The following is a 13,850-nucleotide window of genomic DNA, read 5'->3' as shown; positions in this document are numbered from 1 at the left end:
TAAAGTAGTCTCAACGCTCTATGGGCTGATGAGAGCAGACAATAGAGCACCCTTGACCTATCTCAAACAAAAGTAAGAAAAAGATCTCAGTCGAGGTATCCTGGAAGAAGAATGGGGGCACATCCTGAGAAACCTTCCCAGAGCAACCTAAATACTAGATTTAAACTTATACATTTTATGTGCTGCACCAGGCCTACTTGACCCCAGCCCGTTTAAACAAATATTTTAGTAAAACTACAGAGTGTTGCACTCAATGTGGGTGTGGGTTGGTCGGCGCTGAGTTCAGACACATGTTCTGGGATTGTCCCACCCTGGTACCGTATTGGGTGGAGGTTTGCCAGACCCTGACACGTCTACTGAATAGGAACGTGACCTGCTCCATGGATAACTGCCTCTTACACGCCTTCACTCACTCAACTAAACACAAAACCTCAGACAGATTCCAGGACTTAGCTTTAACATTAGCCAAGAGAGAGATTGCATCCAACTGGAAAAACCCCAGGGGCCCTAGATCATCAACCTGGAAAAGCGAATTACTTAAATGGTCAAACGCAGAGGGAATGCTTCTTCAACGGGAGACTAGGAGGGGGACCAGACCTCCGGAACTGTCCGAGGGCTGGGAAGTAATAAGGGATTCACTTAGAACAGAAACCACACCCTAGAGTTCCCTCAGTTAGTAACATCACGGACAGAACAACAAACGACAATGGTGGGCATGGATTTCAACCCTTAATCACAGACCAAAATACACACCCAAACCTAAGTTGAAAAGCATAGAAATCTAAGCTCTACCTAAATATATCTAATCACTCTTCAAACACTATATGATTCCCTTCAGAAACGATATCAACGTTGGAACATGGTTCTCGGATGAAGAGGTTAGGTAGGGATTGGGAGGGGGGTTTTGGTACTATTACTATTAATATTAGTTATGCTCAATATTTAGATATTGTTAACCAGACTGTCTGATGTTAATGCTAAAGTTAATGAAGCACAAGCACTGTACGGCAAAGAGAACATATGTATGAGAACTATCGAAATGTTATCATCCTAATAAAATCTAGTTAAAAAAACAAAACAAAAAAACAGGCAGAGCACTGCAATGGATAGAGCAGGACAACAGGCAGGACACTGCAATGGACAGAGCAGGACAACAGGCAGAACACTGCAATGGATAGAGCAGGACAACAGGCAGGACACCGCATCAGACACAGCAGGACAACAGGCAGAACACTGCAATGGATAGAGCAGGACAACAGACAGAGCACTGCAATGGACAGAGCAGGACAACAGGCAGAGCACTGCATTAGTATTTGCTATATTACACTGCACACTGCACAAGGCAGGACATTTCACTAAACAGTACACTGCATACCACAGCAAAGTACACCAGACAGCACACTGCATACCACAGCAAAGTCCACCAAACAGCACACTGCATTAGACAGAGCAGGACAACAGGCAGGACACTGCATTAGACAGAGCAGGACAACAGGCAGAACACTGCAATGGATGGAGCAGGAGAACAGGTAGGGCACTGCAATAGACAGAGCAGGACAACAGGCAGCACACTGCAATGGACAGAGCAGGACAACAGGCAGAGCACTGCAATGGACAGAGCAGGACAACAGGCAGAGCACTGCAATGGACAGAGCAGGACAACAGGCAGGACACTGCAATGGACAGAGCAGGACAACAGGCAGAGCACTGCAATGGACAGAGCAGGACAACAGGCAGAGCACTGCAATGGATAGAGCAGGACAACAGGCAGGACACTGCAATGGACAGAGCAGGACAACAGGCAGGACACTGCAATGGACAGAGCAGGACAACAGGCAGAGCACTGCAATGGACAGAGCAGGACAACAGGCAGAGCGCTGCATTAGTATTTGCTATATTACACTGCACACTGCACAAGGCAGGACATTTCACTAAACAGTACACTGCATACCACAGCAAAGTACACCAGACAGCACACTGCATACCACAGCAAAGTCCACCAAACAGCACACTGCATTAGACAGAGCAGGACAACAGGCAGGACACTGCATTAGACAGAGCAGGACAACAGGCAGAACACTGCAATGGATGGAGCAGGAGAACAGGTAGGGCACTGCAATAGACAGAGCAGGACAACAGGCAGGACACTGCAATGGACAGAGCAGGACAACAGGCAGAGCACTGCAATGGACAGAGCAGGACAACAGGCAGAGCACTGCAATGGACAGAGCAGGACAACAGGCAGGACACTGCAATGGACAGAGCAGGACAACAGGCAGAGCACTGCAATAGACAGAGCAGGACAACAGGCAGAGCACTGCAATGGATAGAGCAGGACAACAGGCAGGACACTGCAATGGACAGAGCAGGAAAACAGGCAGGACACTGCAATGGACAGAGCAGGACAACAGGCAGGACACTGCAATGGACAGAGCAGGACAACAGGCAGGACACTGCAATGGACAGAGCAGGACAACAGGCAGAGCACTGCAATGGACAGAGCAGGACAACAGGCAGAGCACTGCATTAGTATTTGCTATATTACACTGCACACTGCACAAGGCAGGACATTTCACTAAATAGTACACTGCATACCACAGCAAAGTACACCAGACAGCACACTGCATACCACAGCAAAGTCCACCAAACAGCACACTGCATTAGACAGAGCAGGACAACAGGCAGGACACTGCATTAGACAGAGCAGGACAACAGGCAGAACACTGCAATGGATGGAGCAGGAGAACAGGTAGGGCACTGCAATGGACAGAGCAGAACAACAGGCAGGACACTGTTGTAATGGACAGCACATTGTGCTATGAGGTAACATTTACTGACTATTGTACAAGGTAACCCACAAGGCTAGAGAGCAAATCACAATGTACTAGAGTAATAGCACACTGTACTACATCGTGCACTGCACCATTGAGCCCACTATACTGGACGGACACTGCACCATACAATAAATAGTAATGGATAGCATACAGTGCTAGACAACACACTGTACTACATCGTGCACTGCACCAGTGAGTCCACTATACTGGACTGCACACTGCACCATATAATAAATAGTAATGGATAGCATACAGTGCGAGACAACACACTGTACTACATCGTGCACTGCACCATTGAGCCCACTGTACTGGACGGCACACTGCACCATACAATAAATAGTAATGGACAGCATACAGTGCGAGACAGCACACTGTACTACATTGTGCACTGCACCAGTGAGCCCACTATACTGGACAGACACTGCAAGTAAAAGAAGAATGCTCTAGACAGAAGCAAACTGCACTAGACAGCACCAAGTGCTAGAGAGTTAGTACAGCACAATGCCCTAGAAGGTACAATGCCCTAGATAGCTTATTGTACTTATTGTACTAGAAGGCACTATGCACTAGACCACACTTTGCACAAGAGATCACAGTGCACAAAAATGCACACTGTACTAGCTGGGACATTGCTGTAGGCAGCACAGTACAATAGACACAATAATGTACTAAACAGCACATCATACTGGAAGGCACATTGAAATGCACAGCACACTGTAGTAGACAATATATTGCACTAGTGACCCTACAGCACTTGATGGTATACTGTACTAGGCAGGGAGCATAAAGTGTTCCTCGCCCTCCAATAGAACACACACTGCACTAGTTGCACTAGACAGAATACTGTACTTGAGTGCACATTACCATACCACACCACCATACCATACCAAACCATACCGTCATACCATACCATACATTACCATCCCATCCCATACCACACCATACCATCCCATACCACCCCATACCATCTCAGCACATCCCATACCATCCCATACCATACCATCCCATCTCAGCCCATACCATCCCAGCCCATCCCATACCATACCATACCACACCACCATACCATACCATACCCTACCATATTGTCATACCATACCATACCATACAATACCATACCATCCCATCCCATCCCATACCATCCCATACCATGCCACCATACCATCCCAGCCCATCCCATCCCATCCCATACCATCCCATACCATACCATACCATACAATACCATACCATACCATCCCATCCCATCCCATCCCATACCATCCCATACCATCCCAGCCCATCCCATCCCATCCCATACCATCCCATACCATACCATATCATACCACACCACCATACCATACCATACCATACCATATTGTCATACCATACCATACCATACAATACTATCCCATCCCATCCCATACCATCCCATACCATGCCACCATACCATCCCAGCCCATCCCATCCCATCCCATACCATCCCATACCATACCATCCCAGCCCATACCATACCATACCATACAATACCATACCATACCATCCCAGCCCATACTATACCATCCCAGCCCATACCATACTTTACCATACCATACCATACCATACCATACCATACCATACCATACCATACCATGCTATTGAACAGTATGCTAATCATCACAATGATATTTACCTTTATAACTCTTCACCACGGCCTCTGTGCACTGACTCTTCACATTATAACACCTGTAATAAAACACACACATCATCATCTTTGTGTTGAAGAGCAATGACAGCTACAGGAACAAAGGATGAACATCACATAAGACCTGTGTTTGAAATAAGATTCAGTATTAAGAGCAGCGCCTGCGGCCTGGGGCTCAGTGTGAGCTGCTGTTCATACACAGCCCCAATGATAACCAAATGATATCCAAAGAGCCTTTAATATCTTATGATGGGATGTGGGTGTTCTCAGGCAGGTAGCTCAGTGAGAGCGGTGTGGGTGGGGTAAGGACCATATACTTCATAAACACCTTCTTAAGGCTGACCCAGGGTCCATTAATGGATCTCGGTTTCTAATCAGAGACCAAACCCCACATCTCTTCAATCCCACCCGCTCCTTCATTCCCTGACGAGTTCATCTTAAGCGCAGCAGGAGATGTCTGTGGTGCTTATGGAGGTGCAACTGCCGGTCACAACCAGAACTGGAATAAAAAAATAGGAGCTATTCTACCTCTTTTTCGAAAATCCTGAGCTAATCCTTCTTAACATTTATTTTTCCTTTCGTTCTGTGTCTTATTCACTGCAACGTCCAAAATTAGTGAGTCCTATGTGGCTAAACAATTGTGCACTTTCCTAGAATCTAACATCACCTTAGCTGGCACATTTCTCCCAAACAGAAACACTAGAACTGTTCTCTTCGCAATGCTAGATGATGTTAGAATGGCTGTGGGTGTTAACAACACACGACATGAAGATTTTCTTTTGCCTACAAGTTTTTTTCAATATTTAATTTGAAACATTGGTGGTGCATATGTGCACAGGGCCAGAACAAACATTCACTAATGTCTTCCATGCAAAGGATATATTAAAGGCCTATAAGTATATACGTGGCAATCAAAGATGACTTAAAGCGTAACCTATCTTGTTTAAATGTTGTGCTCGCGCATTGTTTTCCATTCTCTACCAGAAAATCCTCGAAATCCAACTCCAACCACGGTATTCCTCTGAATGTGCAAAGTATGTTTTCCTGGGCTGAGGGGGGGTGTATTGAAACAAGATTATTGAGCTAAGCATCCATTGCAATGCCCATTGTCATGGCTGTGTAGAACAGTCCATTGTAAATTTAATTTCTCTTGTATGATTTCTAAGGTAGCATGGCCATCTGGTCACTTCATGTCTTTCTATGGCATGGGCATCCAGATGCCTGGAATCAGAAACCGACCATCTGGTCATCCCATGCCTTGCAGGAGCAAGGGTCACAGAGGCGAACCGCATAGCAGCAACTGGAGCCTAACCAAGGGGTTGGGCCCGGGTGAAGCACGGGGACCGCCAAATCTCTAACTGGTCCCCAGATCAGAGCATCTTACCCTGGCAAAGAAGGGGATTCCACAGGGGGCCTCAGGAACCCCCTCCTGGGTGTGGAGCACAGGGACTGCCAGAGCTCTAACTGGGCCCCCAATCAGAGCGTCTGACCCTGGCAAAGAAGGGGAGTCCACGTGGGGCCTCAGGAACCCCTTCCTGGGCGCTTTGTGACATAGGGTCCCACAAATAGACCGCAAGCATAGAGCCCGCACCACCAGACCTGCTGGAGCTCTGACTGAGAACTTGATCAGAGTTCCCCGCACACCTCAAGCACAGGAGTTTTATTGCAGATTACATGGCAATTTTGCAATTTGAAATTCTGAGTGGCTTCCTTAGCTTATGGCTCAGTTAAGTTGGACATCTTATCATTTCGGGGTGATTTTCAAAACGGTTGGGGCGTGTTGGCTCACTTGGTCAGGTGCACCTGGTGGACTGACATCCTTTCTCTGTGTATGTGTTGAGAAGATAACGTATCTCCGCTCAGGCAACTCAGTTATTTCTACAATCAGTTCCTGTTTATTCATATGGGAGAGTGAGAAGTCAGTCGGGACTGAAGTTGCACGCATAACGTTTCTGGAACTGTGAGCCCCCATGTTTTCGAGTGGGCTTCTCTGTTGAAGGACTGACTCATGATCTCTATTACTGTTCTACTGTTTTCGCTTTGTTAACATTTCATGGAGGTACACTGTGGGGGCGTATTCAGATGCACTATTAATCTTGCTTTATCTCACCTGCTTGTAACAATATTATTTTCTCAGTATGGCCCCACTCATGCCTGGGAGAATAATTATTCAGATTTTGATGAAGTGATTTGTTTTAGATTTCTATGCATATAATTTCATTTGTGGAAAATATTGATTCACGCTTAAAAAAGGGTCACACGTCCCGTGAACAATTGGAAATGTCAAGTTTGAATTATAGTTCTTTGCTGGTAGTGGTTCACGATGATATTGAGACATATCTGCTATGTTAAAAGTGCATTTATGTAAGTGATTATTACTAGTGTGTTGCAATAAGAGTTGGTGCTAATTGCTTTTTTCAGTTAGTAGGTGCAAGATGTTTTTCATGCTGTCTGAATAAGGCAGTATATGCTGTTATTCTTTTGCTGGCAGGTTGCCAAATCATTTACAGGTCTCCCTCCCAAGCATACCTACCCTGCTATTCCTTCCCCCATCTGGCAACTTTATAAAGGGTTGTACTACTCGTCCCAAATCAAGCAATCCGCAAGGAGCGAAATACTACCTTTCCTGTTACAGAAACAGGAGCATGTAGCAGGAATGCATAGTAAAACTCATGAACAAAGTGTAGCCAACACGTTGCATCCCATAGTTAAAGCAGTCATTGAAATCCAGGATCACAAACAACATCCAGTAGAAGCTATGGTAGATTCTAAGGCCGCAGGTAATTTTATTCACGCCAAGTATCTACTGAAATTAAAACTCAATGCCTGTGACAAAACTCAACCAGAAGTGGTAAGAGTAGCGGATGGCACAATGTTATCATCTGGGCCATCACCAAACACACAGTGTTAGTGACCCTGCATTGTTGGGACAATCACAAGCACCATGAGGAAAACATACAGTTTGATGTGATTGATACTCCACAGTTTAAGCTGATCCTGGGCATGCCTTGGCTCATGTTGCACAATCCCACCATACTTTGGGCTCAGCGAACACTTGAATTTCTGTCACATTTCTGTCAGGAGGTTTATACCACATCAAACAAAACCGATTCATATACATTTGCATCACACTATAGCCGCAGCTGCAGAAAAGGAAATTGCTGCACAGCCACAGTTCCAAGATGTGTTTAGTCAACATCGCACAGAAACGCTGCCTCCCCATAGGTCTTATGACTGTCAAATAGGCCTGGTGCAAGGGGCTAAAATCCCCTGCAGTCTGATCTAGGCTTTAACTGAAAAGGAAAATTAACATTTAAAGGCTTACCTTGATCAGTACCTAGAGAACAGTTTCATTTGCCCTTCCAAGTTCCCTGTGGCATCAACACTCTTTTTCATTCCAAAGACTAATGGCGAATGACGCTAATGTATTGATTATTAAGCATTAAATGCCATCAAGGATCATCAAGAATCGCTACCTGCTTCCACTCATCTTGGCTCTCTTTGATCAAGTATTGATTGTCACCTGGATCTAGGAGGGGCCTATCATTTGGTATGCATTTGGAGAGGAGATGAGTGGAAGACCGTGTTTTGCACTATATTTGGCCTTTATTAATACTGTGTGATGCTGTTTGAGTTATGTAATGCCTCTGCAGTGTTCCACTTCTTTTTGAATGAGATACTGCACCATTATTTAGATCAGTTCTTTATCGTCTTTATAGATGATATTTTGATCTATTCTCAAGCTGAGAACATGCATGGTCAGCATGAAAGAACGATTATAGGGACCATAAGACAACATGGTCTATTTTGGAAATTACCCAAGTGTGGTTCCATATTTATGAAGCAGAATTTTGAGGGTTTATTTTAACTTCGCAAGGACTGAATAAGTTGGAAAGGAAGGTGCAAGCAGTGAAGGAGTGGCCCACTCTGCAAACAGTCAGGGACAAACCCAAACATTCGAGACTCACACATTTTTATCACTGATTTAGTCCTCATTTTTCTGGTCTCATGGCTCCTGTCTCCAAGTTATTACATAAAAACACTCCTTTCTTATGGTCTCCAGAATGTCAGGAAGCCTTTTCAAAAGATGAAGGAGGCCTTCACATTCACCTCTGTCTTAGCCCACCTTGTAGTGACCAAACCTTCCATAGTGGAAGCAGATGCTTGAAACAAAGTGGAGGGAGCAATCTTGTCACAAAGACATGCAGAGACAAGACAAAGGCATTCAGTGGCTTGGCGCTACAAGAAATTCCTGAAGTTCCTGATGATCTCGGGCTCGGACAAAACATCTTTATATCTTCAACAATCCCAGCTTCTCACAAAATACTCACAAAATACCTCAGGAAATGTTCCTATCCAACCTGCAGGTGACACTACCTCTTGGGTCTCCTTCATACAGAAGCGTTTATCTAAGTGATTTGTATCAAAGGTTACACCCAACTCATGTTGTGGTCAACCTAGTAAGTAGTCTCTTTACTTAGCTACTTACACTTTGTCCTTTGTACAGCTTCCCCTAAACCAGTGGCATCTCCTCATAATGGGCTGAGGGTCCACACCCCTCCTTCTTTTCTGGCCTCTTTGTTTTTATTATACCACAAGTGAATAAAAATCTATCATTCACTCTTGATACAATAAAATACCAACATCCTTTGGGTCTGGCAAGAGTCTCTGTGGGATGGCTGGCGCAGGTAAACAAAGGCACCTGGGCTGCGCCTCAGAGAGAAATTACCAGGGCTGGAGAAATCCCATCTCTGGCCTTGGGGCCCTTGCACGCCCATGCCCTACACAATATTTTCACAATGCGAAGCTTCTTTTTGTTGTTTTGGAGAAGATGAAGAGGGCACTCCAAATTCTCACACACCCTTGTCTGGTCCAGTCTGCCTCACACGCACCAGACCATAGAGAAAGAACATTTTGCACCGCTGGTAAACCCTAATTATGAACATTCTATACTCTGGCAAACAAGACACCTGGGTACAGACGTGCATCAATGGCGGACATTCCCAGACCATGTGTAGGAATGCTGCGTCTGTGTGGTCACACATAGGGTATGCTGGGGAGCACCCCAGGGAACATCTTATGGAGGCGGTAAGGTGTAAGATAAGTTTGGTGCAGGAAGTTAAATTGGGTGAATTTAAACTGGCATTGCGCAAGATCTGTTTACTCATTCTAATGCCATGGTCCACTGCTTGACAGTGAGTTCCATATGTAGGCATGTGTCCCATTTGCCCTTACTTCGAGTTGTAAAGTCACTTCCTCCTCCTAGCAATGCCACATCCATGGCTGAGACCGCACGTCGGCCCATTCAAGGTGTTAAAAAGCACTGCAGACCCAGGTACGTTGATGGCTCGGTCTGGCCGGACATCCATATTGTCCCTATTGTCGCCCTGAGTACAAAGCAAGTCAGAAACAGGCCTGCACTGACCTCCCTGAAAGGAGATCAGGATCCGTCAGTATAGAGATCACCCAACCGAGTGAGTCCTGCGTCTCGCCATTTGGAGGGATCATGGGTAGTTGTTAAAGTCCTCATGTCTGGTACACACCACAAAGGCAGCTGCAGGGCATAAAGGGTCAGTAAGTGGTTGGGTTGGATGTAGTGGTTCAAAGTTAATTTAGCCACTCAGAGTAGCCTGCTCAAGCCCCCAGTCGGTCGTCCTGCTGCAAATAGGCACTCCAATATGTCTGTATTCCCCATCTCTGCCCCCAGCAGGTCTTACTCCATTGACCTATCTCCGGCCAGCCATCGCATGGGTCACTGTAATTGTGCCACTATAAAGTATCATTGTAAGTCTGGGACTGCAAGACCCCCTTCCAGCATAGGACACTGGAGCAACTCTCTTCCTGGTATGCCCCCAAACCAGGTCTAACTGCAGGCTCCTTAGGGTTCTGAAAAACAATTTAGTCAGTACCACTGGCAATGCTGCAAAGAAATATGAAAGTCTCGGAAGGACCACCATCTTGTCAATCGAGACTCTGCCTATTGGTGACAGAGGTAGTCGGGTCCAAAAACATATGGAATGGCAGATTGACGCGAAGGCTCTACCATGATTACTGTTGAACAGATCCTTCTGAGAATGCTAAATGTTAACGCCAAAGTACCGAAAGGTATCAAAGGACCAGGGACAGCTCTACAGCCGGCTCCACCCTGCACTCCAGTTCGACCCGACATAGGAGAAAGATGCACATTTTCCACAGTTTACCTTAAGACCAGATATCCCCCCAAAGTGGTCTAGTAAACCGTAGAGGTCTGGCAACGTGGAGGCTTGATCTCGTAGATATACAAGAACATCGTCCGCATTGAGGGACATGGTGGGCCAATTGGATCTCACCCTGATGTCCCAGGCAGGGCCTCTGGTTCATAGCAAGGTGGCTAGTAGCCCCATGGAGAGTGCAAAAATTATTGGGTCCAGAGAGTACCCTGATCTGATGGCCCGTTTGTCCCCGTGCCTGTGGAGCGGTGTAAAGTAACTTAGTCCAGGTCAAAAAAGTCAGGCCCAAACCAAACCCCTCAAGGACCGGCAGCAAGTAGGGCCAACTCAGTGAATCGAATGCCTTTTCAAAATCCAAGGAGACCACCACAGGTGGGTCAATCTCCTTAGTCACTGCATCCATGATGTGACATTGGCACTGGAGGCTATAAGATGTTGCCCTATGGGGAACAAAACCACATTGATCAGGGAGCTGAGTGTCAGAAGTAATTTATTGGCCATGATCTTGCTTAAAATGTTATAGTCAATGTTTAACAGTCAGTAGGAACTCCCTTCCAAGGGATCCTTACCCGGCTTTGATGGTACTACTATGAGCGCCTCACGAAGGGAACTGGGCAATAGCCCCCCTCGATGCGCTTCTTGGTGTGTCTCCAGCTGTTGTGGGGCAAGGACAGTTCGAAAGGTGGCGTAGAACTCCACCGGGAGCCCGTCGTAATTCAGGGTCTTGCCGCACCCCATCTGTTGGATGGCTAGAAGTATTTCCTCTATCTGGAGGGGCTGCTCTAAGCCTAATGACTGCGATGGGAACATTTGGGGAAACCGTGCCTCCCTCATGTAATCCCGTATTAATATCATGTGTAATACCTGGAGGGGGGAATATAAACGCTCATAATTTTGCGTGAAGACTTTGCTGATCTCTGATGTGTCCCTCCTTATTGCGTATGGCCAGGAGCATGGTTGGAGAAAATGAGTCTAAAAAAGTGCCTTGAGCTGTGTTGGGTGTATAGAGGGACACCAGAGAAAAGGGGCATTCATCGAAGGTTCCATCCAGGACAAAGTACAGCCATCCTTATCTACCAGTGTTCTGGATTCAACAAAAGGTACTTCTGGGGCAACCCAAATGAAAATCACCCCAGGCATAGGCTGAATAGCCAGTACTATAAATGTGTTCACTCCAACGTTTCCTTAATTTTTCTGGCAAGGTGAGTCTCCTCGAGAAAGGCCATATGTACATGTCTGTGGCGCAGGTACACACATATTTAATGCCTCCAAGTCAGAGTGGCCATACCCGTATATTCCATGGATAGCATCTGCTCATTGGTAGTTGAAGGAGGCTGGACTGGCTTGTAGTGAGTACCAAGGGGTACTTGCACCTTGCACCAGGCCCAGTTATCCCTTATTAGTGTATAGGGTGTCTAGCAGCATAGGCTGATAGATAATGGTAGCTTAGCAGAGCAGCTTAGGCTGAACTAGGAGACGAGTGAAGCTCCTACAGTACCACTAGTGTCACTTGCACAATATCATAAGAAAACACAATACACAGATATACTAAAAATAAAGGTACTTTATTTTTATGACAATATGCCAAAGTATCTCAGTGAGTACCCTCAGTATGAGGATAGCAAATATACACAAGATCTATGTACACAATACCAAAAATATGCAGTATAGTATTAGAAAACAGTGCAAACAATGTATAGTTACAATAGGATGCAATGGGGACACATAGGGATAGGGGCAACACAAACCATATACTCCAAAAGTGGAATGCGAACCACGAATGGACCCCAAACCTATGTGACCTTGTAGAGGGTCGCTGGGACTATTAGAAAATAGTGAGGGTTAGACAAATAGCCCACCCCAAGACCCTGAAAAGTGAGTGCAAAGTGCACTGAAGTTCCCCAAAGGACAAAGAAGTCGTGATAGGGGAATACTGCAGGAAAGACACAAACCAGCAATGCAACAACAATGGATTTCCAGTCGAGGGTACCTGTGGAACAAGGGGACCAAGTCCAAAAGTCACAAGCAAGTCGGAGATGGGCAGATGCCCAGGAAATGCCAGCTGTGTGGTGCAAAGAAGCTTCTACTGAACAGAAGAAGCTTAGGTTTCTGCAAGAACGACAAGGGCTAGAGACTTCCCCTTTGGAGGACGGATCCCTCATGCCGTGGAGAGTCGTGCAGAAGTATTTTCCTGCTGAGAGACCGCCAACAAGCCTTGCTAGCTGCAAATCGTGCAGTAAGCGTTTTTGGATGCTGCTGTGGCCCAGGAGGGACCAGGATGTCGCAAATTGCGTCAGGAGACAGAGGGGACGTCGAGCAAGACAAGAAGCCCTCTCAGCAGCAGGTAGCACCCGGAGAAGTGCCAGAAACAGGCACTACGAGGATGTGTGAAACGGTGCTCACCCGAAGTTGCACAAAGGAGTCCCACGTCGCCGGAGACCAACTTAGAAAGTCGTGCAATACAGGTTAGAGTGCCGTGGACCCAGGCTTGGCTGTGCACATAGGATTTCTGCCGGAATTGCACAGAGGCCGGAGTAGCTGCAAAAGTCGTGGTTCCCAGCAATGCAGTCTGGCGTGGGGAGGCAGGGACTTACCTCCACCAAACTTGGACTGAAGAGTCACTGGACTGTGGGGGTCACTTGGACACAGTTGCTGGATTCGAGGGACCTCGCTCGTCGTGCTGAGAGGAGACCCAAGGGACCGGTAATGCAGCTTTTTGGTGCCTGCGGTTGCAGGGGGAAGATTCCGTCTACCCACGGGAGATTTCTTCAGAGCTTCTAGTGCAGAGAGGAGGCAGACTACCCCCACAGCATGCACCACCAGGAAAACAGTCGAGAAGGCGGCAGGATCAGCGTTACAGAGTTGCAGTAGTCGTCTTAGCTACTATGTTGCAGTTTTGCAGGCTTCCAGCGCGATCAGCAGTCGATTCCTTGGCAGAAGGTGAAGAGAGAGATGCAGAGGAACTCGGATGAGCTCTTGCATTCGTTATCTAAAGTTTCCCCAGAGACCCTAAATAGCCAGAAAAGATGGTTTGGCTACCTAGGAGAGAGGATAGGCTAGCAACACCTGAAGGAGCCTATCAGAAGGAGTCTCTGACGTCACCTGGTGGCACTGGCCACTCAGAGCAGTCCAGTGTGCCAGCAGCACCTC

At 46.6% G+C, this 13,850-nt stretch overlaps 1 protein-coding gene across 1 annotated transcript in view; it reads right to left on the bottom strand.

Moving 5' to 3' along the window:
* Positions 1–13,850, bottom strand: part of LOC138301816 (E3 ubiquitin-protein ligase TRIM39-like) — a 126,063-nt gene that overhangs the window by 13,082 nt on the left and 99,131 nt on the right. Inside the window, exon 4 of the mRNA XM_069242315.1 lies at positions 11,270–11,564. Coding sequence (XP_069098416.1) covers positions 11,270–11,564 — 295 coding nt within the window. The remainder of the gene's footprint in view (positions 1–11,269; positions 11,565–13,850) is intronic.

Source organism: Pleurodeles waltl, chromosome 6 (assembly GCF_031143425.1).
Source record: "Pleurodeles waltl isolate 20211129_DDA chromosome 6, aPleWal1.hap1.20221129, whole genome shotgun sequence".
NCBI classification, from domain to species: Eukaryota; Metazoa; Chordata; class Amphibia; order Caudata; family Salamandridae; genus Pleurodeles; species Pleurodeles waltl.
Note: the sequence above shows the minus strand (reverse complement) of the source record. Positions and strands in the feature narration are given on the sequence as shown.